At 40.6% G+C, this 6,573-nt stretch overlaps 1 protein-coding gene across 1 annotated transcript; it reads right to left on the bottom strand.

Moving 5' to 3' along the window:
- Positions 1 to 1,937: 1,937 nt before the first annotated feature.
- On the bottom strand, positions 1,938 to 6,573 carry LOC116385046 (ADP-ribosyl cyclase/cyclic ADP-ribose hydrolase 1-like). Its single transcript, XM_031850223.1, has 8 exons — positions 6,294 to 6,573; positions 4,966 to 5,092; positions 4,709 to 4,844; positions 4,017 to 4,099; positions 2,915 to 2,988; positions 2,680 to 2,766; positions 2,423 to 2,506; positions 1,938 to 2,328 (listed from the first exon to the last, which is right to left on the bottom strand). The coding sequence occupies exons 1-8, from the start codon at positions 6,470 to 6,472 to the stop codon at positions 2,271 to 2,273; spliced, it is 828 nt and encodes a 275-aa protein (XP_031706083.1). The 5' UTR covers positions 6,473 to 6,573; the 3' UTR covers positions 1,938 to 2,270.

Raw genomic sequence — 6,573 nt, 5'->3', positions numbered from 1 at the left:
AGAGACCAAGTCATGACCAAGACCAGAGGGAATAGAGACCAAGTCATGGCCAAGACCAGAGGAATAGAGACCGAGACAAGACCTAGACTTTGAGTGGTTGAGACCAAGTCAAGACCAAGGCCAGATCCGTATGAGTCACACAAAGGATGACACATTCACAATAAAATATAAAACATGCAAATCAGAGGCACTCCTCAAATCGATCTGGAAGATCCCCCCCCCCCCCCAAAAAAAAAGACAAATAAATAGTTAAAATTCCCTTTAATTGAAAGTCCAGCTCCAGATAGTTGTGTGGAATCATCACATTAGCACTTCATTATGGTCTCAGAATAAGTGCCACACACACCATTAGTAGCGTCGTGTTGGTGGCAGTGACTAAAAGTGTGACGATGACTACAGTAGGCTACTTGTCACAGCACCCCATGTTGTGTTTTTTTACAGAAGGGGCCTTTCTTCATGTAACACCTGTGCAGTGTGTTCCCAGCACCGACAGCAGCCTGTTTACGGTACGTGTGACACAGCAGCAAGTCCCTAGAAAGGAAAGAGGAGGTTATTACTGAGCTCCTTCTTCTTCCTGCCACAACAATCTCACTCTAAAAGATTCACACTCTGTGTCACACACACACGCACGCACACGCCTCCGGTTCACACACATCACAGATAAGACAACTTGTGGCCTGCATCGACAAATGTAAAACCAAAAGCAGGATTTTCGAGCACTTTCTATTCTCTTCAGTAGTTCAGTGGTTGGGTTTATTTGCATACATTGTCGTCTGACCTTTGGCCCCAGATTCATGTGAATCAAAAAGAAAAGGAAAACAATGGAAACTCAACTAAGGTTCAAAGTGTACACATACCTACATGTCTGAAAGTTTGTGTTTCTGTGTGGTTCGAGAGAAGAGCTCCTAATACTGCTTCATAGAAAGTAACACTTAAGATAAATGAATCATTATTCAGGATTAGCTTTCAATATTTTTTTACAAATAAAACACACCATCCACTTTTCTTCTGGTTGAATCAAATCAAACAAATCAAACAATTCTGTTTCAGTGTTTGCTCAAATTATTTATTTGATTTTTATTTGCACATTTCGTTATTTTGCTCACAAAAAATGTTACTTCAAGATCATTTCACACAATAATAATAATTTCATGTAATATTTCAGCATTTTATTACAAATATATTTCAAGTTTTGCCTTCAAACACCAGAAACCAAGATTATATTTTTTATATAGAAATGAGAATTAGGCCAAGAACATTTTAATTTAAAAAAACTGAACAAGAAGGGCAGAAGGGCCTGGATGGACCCTCTACCTAGAGATCCTATAGATGGGAGGAAGTTCCAGAAAACAACCATCAGTGATCAGTGACCACTGATCTTAGCTTTATGTCAGAGTAGCCAGACAGATGCCCCGCCTCAGTGAAAGACTCATGAAAGATAAATGATAAAAGCAACTCAGATTCTCTGGTTCGGTTGAGTCCAGGATTGAACCGTGTGACCATAAATGTAAGCGTTACGTCTGAAGGAAACCAGCACCGCTCATCATCTGCACAATACCATCCCGGTGGTGAAGTGTGGTGCTGGCATAAGTGCACTAAAACACCTGCAGAACTAGAAAACAAGATCAGACTCCATGCTGACGAAGATGGATGTGAGGCTCCTTCAATGTGTCATGTTTTTAAATGTCTGACATGTGCGATGGTTTAGAGTCATGTAGGATCTCTATCAAGCCATAAGGAATAACTGTATTAAAGGGTTTTATTATGATCTCTTATGTACATGTCATTGTACAACCTGATATCCGTGCACCTTCCTTCAACATGACATGAAGGTCCCTTTCTTAAGGTATTTGTGAAAACAGCTGCAGTGACATGAAATATGATTTACACAAACAATCATATCACCCTTCAGAATCCAAAGACGATTTCACAGCCTCGTATTTTAACATTTTATTTAAAATCATTTCAGATTGTGCCACCAGGTGAGGAGCTTGTCAGTGGAGTTAGAAAGCAGCACTGGAAGTTCGCCCTACGGTACACGACACTTTACCACAACTCTTAAGATTTGATTAAAAGAAAAGGTGCGCTGTCATATTATAAAAACGTGTGAGTGACATTCATACAAAACATTTCACATTAAATCAAACTGGTCCACAGGTACAAAAACAAGTCCCTGCATAATAATAGCACATTATCTAATATACAAAGACTTTACAGAGATGAACTTCACAGCTGGTTATTATCGTGTCTTGTATGATCTGATATTTAGTTCACCAACAGGCTCCACAGGGTTTCTCTGGATTAGAGCTGCACTCCTGGATCTGAGCTCTGCAGAGAGAGAGAGAGAGAGAGAGAGGTAATGTACACGTCGACATTCATGTACACGTGGTGACGTCCTCTCACACAAACATGCTGAACGTACTCAGACACTTCCTTGCAGTCGTAGGTCATTCCTTGATCCAGCTCTTTCTGCAAGTCCTTTAAAGATGCATTTGTGCAGTTTGTCCTGAAGAGGGAACAGAAAACATGACTTCGGGATCAAATGTCTCAGTATGAGTTTGTATCTGAGCCACTGCGGAAGAACGCACGGAACACTTGTGCACTTATCACACTCAAAATGAACAACCAAAGAGGACGGTAATGTTGCAGAAGTCTTGAGTATGAGGAGGACGATCTTACACAAAGTTCTCCTGTGTGACCAGAACAACATTCAGGCTTTTCACCCTGGGAAAGTGGAACCGCTTCACCTCGATGCTCGCAAACACACTGACAACAACAATGAAAGAGCACAATTTACTCAGCAAAACCACGTATGCTATATATTGTATGTAATCCACAAAATCAGTCTTATAAGAATGCAAAGAAATGCTAATTGTTTTTCGGCTGACAACACAAGAGGTGCAGAGAAACTCACCTTGCAGGATGGAATGGTGTGGCGATGGATCCGTTCAGCATCACTGCGACGTCACCACAGGCCACATCTGCAAACTACACACACATGAGAAAATGCACTTTAGATTCACACAACAGACACACTATTTATTTTTTATGTTTATCTATTTAGTCCATCAAAGTGATGAACATAATAATATGTCATTGTTAGCATGAGGCCTAATTTTCCTGAATTAAAATGAACAACTATCGTTGTTGTTATTCTTAAACCTGCAATAGCTGATTACTGTTTTTGGCCACCTGGGGGCAGCAGAAACAGGCTGTGAACACGACAGTGACATACCATCACTTTTTCATTTTGATAGAGTGAACTTTTGTGGTTTGTTTAGACATCCAACATTTACGGAGCATCATTATGATTTATCCTGGGTTTTGTTTCTGTCCACCTGATGAATGTAAGTCCAATATTAACTTAATATTTAACTTTGTTTTTAGTTTTTGTGAAAGCCGCCGCCTACAATTTGTCTTGCTGCACTTTAAACTTTCTAGGGTGATGCAAGGTTGGGTTTGCTTCATCACAATAACTGCGTATCTGTTGTACGTTCTTAAAGATGCCAGCAGCAGCTAATGTTAAAGCCATTTCAACTATTACTGTTTTTATTCTCTCATGCTTCAATTTCATGCAAAACCCTTTTTTGTGTTTGTTTTCTATGCTATCTATGGTTCGTTTTGTGTCTCTGCGTATCCCTGTTTTATGTTGGATTGAATCTTTGTATTTTTGTTTGTTTGTTTTGGTGAACGTGTGAAGAAAATGTGTTTATGTGTTGCTAGTATTATCACAGATTAAAACCCAAGACAAACCAAACCAGGGCTGCTCTGAGTGCGTGGGTTGCCACCGCTCGCTCAGGAGAGAGCTCCGCAATGTGGCTCCATGGAGACCGACACAAAGCCTCATTGACGGAGGACCGGGCTGACTGACCTTTTTCTTCCCTCCGCTCCACCACCATCGCTTCAGCACAGGAGGTGTTTCACCTCGTGCTCCACACGTGTTATTCTAACCACGGCTTGATCCCACAACTGTCGTATTGTTGCCAAAAACGAGAGAATTCTTGTTGATGACTTACAGAGGCTGAGACTCTGTTCCAAAAGGAGCGAACAGTGTTGTTCGCACAGTCGGTCCATCCCGGGCAGCCGGTAGTGAACGTTTCTAGAACGACAAAAACGCAGAGTCGACACGTTTTTTGCATTTCAATAAAACAAAACAGAAACCTCAGGACATCACACACTGAGACAGAAAATAAGTGGTAGAAACAAACATGACATAGTCGAACAATCAAAACTTTGTGCATAAAAAAGGAAAAATATATAAATGAACAAACGTCAACTAGAGATGCTATCAGCACCATAAAACAACTATGATGCATATCATGGAATACATTTCAGATCTTTGCCCAAGATGCAAAACTGAGACAGCTAATCTTATTCACATGTTCTGGAAATTAAATCAATTCAATATTGGAGATTCTTAAAGAGATTATTGAGTTGTTGATGATTTTTGATGATATTTTTGGTGCTATTACTGCAAAGATGAGGATGCTCTCAATACCAGTAGGATAAAATAGCATTATACCTCCAAGAGAAATGTAAACTTTGTTCTTTTCTGAGAGCTTGAGCTAATTTGGGATCTGTTGCAAGCCAAAGGGCATGAAAGCCCTTGCTGCTGCCCTTCTTTCTGTGTCCTTTATCTTTTAATCTGTTTGGTAGATGATGATACTACACTTTGCTGTGAGGTTGTCGACTGGATGAAGAGTCTTACCACTGCTGCCCTCCTTTCCACACCAGGTCAGCCCGTTCAGCACCGCTCCCAACAGAGTTTTCTCGACGGTGTAAAAACAATCCCTCTTCTCAGTGAAGTCATGGACCACATCCTTCGTTTTGCTCCAGAATATCTTCTAAACACCCCCCCCCCCACCACACAAAAAAAAAGCACAGATGCTGAATGTATTGTGCTGCGTTATTAAAGAGCGGATCATGTGCACGCGGACAGACAGTCTTGTAATGAGCGCTGTTTACTCTGTTGCATTCAGGCTTGAAGGGGACCGCGGCCATCAAAGGGTCATAGGCTTCCATGGGAACCTCACACGGGTCCAGCCCTACGTAGGCTCGCTCAAACACACCCCAAAGCTTTTGACAGTCGTATCTGCAAAATAATGGAGAGTGTGGTAGATGTGGTAGTTTGGAAAATGGGAAAATAAACTATTTCAAGTAAGAACTGGGCATGGTTGAGAAGCAGTTTCAGCTTAGTTTTGATGCATAATGGTGACGAATATTAATGTGCTTATGGATCAGCATGCTGGGGGATTCATATGTTTTGAAGTACAGTTCATTTGCTAATATAAATTAATTTGAATAACAGAAACAGGGCATTTACTCCCTCCCTTATGTGATGTTTTATTTCATTCTACGCTAGTTGGAGTTATGTGTTTTATAAAGCACTTTGTTTAAAAAAAAAAAAAAGTGCTTGATTATCATTGTAAAGAAACGATGTGAAAACTGGGTCATTGATGAACGTGTCCAATTTTTTATCTTAAGTCAATGTTGGCTTAGTTACAATAAATAAGACAAAAACTGTACAGGTACATGAGAAACACTGTCACTACACAGCGGACCGACACAAACAGCGTTCAGAGAGGAGGCCAGTTAAGTAATCATTGATCAGAGCACCAAACTGACCAAACATCTGGACTGAACTCCAACTCAAACATTACATTTAGTGTCTCACTTCCCAGAAAGCACTTATAATGATCCTTCACTCTTTATTCTGTGACTCACTGGTACATGTTCATATTGCTCGAGATTGCAAGCACACACTCTAACTTATCACTATTTCACCCCGCCCTTTTTTAGCCTACATATAGACTACCAGGACACTTATATGGTTATTTATTCTAGTGTCATTTTAGCTGTGTTCATGCACCTGTTGTCATTCTCTTGTATTTTATTGTTGACTTTATTGTATTTCAATGTATGTGGCCATTATGACCATTTAATTCCCTATATCGGGGATTAATAAGGTTATGCATCCATCCATTCCTCCATCCAGAAAGCTGTTTCTGTGATTTACTTTACCCTCATTGATATGAATGGGGTGGACAAATAATAGAAACACCAGTCAGTGTAATGCATTCTCAGTTCAACAGCACCACAAACGACATTCTCCTCCACAATAACCTTGTGTTAGACTGCATTAGTTCGTGCATTGTTAGTTAGAATCGGAGTTTGCAGACTTACTGTAAACATTTATCTTAAATTGTATTCAAAATTGACTTATTCTCAGTCTCCAAGCTGTGTGGTTCAATTCGTGACATCTGTAGGCCTACATAAACTTTTAAAACGCTTACCCCTTGAACTCCTCACACCTCTCAATGAATGTTGTCTTAAGTGTGCGTGTGTTCTGCTGGACCGTCAGTCCCAACACAACGGCGACGACAATAATCAGCAGCAGGACAGCGACGACACTTAAAATAATACGGCGTCTCCTGCGCCTCTTCTCCGGAGGACGAGTCTCTCCATGCTCCATTTTAAAAAGCGCTTTAAAAAAAGTCTTAACACAGCGGAAGCCTGGCGGTGGACACCGTTGGCTGCTGTCAGTGATATGACGCTCGCTCTCGTGCTTCTATT

The sequence above is a fragment of the Anarrhichthys ocellatus genome, unplaced genomic scaffold (genome assembly GCF_004355925.1).
Source record: "Anarrhichthys ocellatus isolate YVR2014 unplaced genomic scaffold, GSC_Weel_1.0 scaffold10, whole genome shotgun sequence".
Lineage (NCBI taxonomy): Eukaryota > Metazoa > Chordata > Actinopteri > Perciformes > Anarhichadidae > Anarrhichthys > Anarrhichthys ocellatus.
The sequence above is the reverse complement of the archived record's forward strand: the minus strand, read 5'-3'. Positions and strand labels throughout refer to the sequence as shown.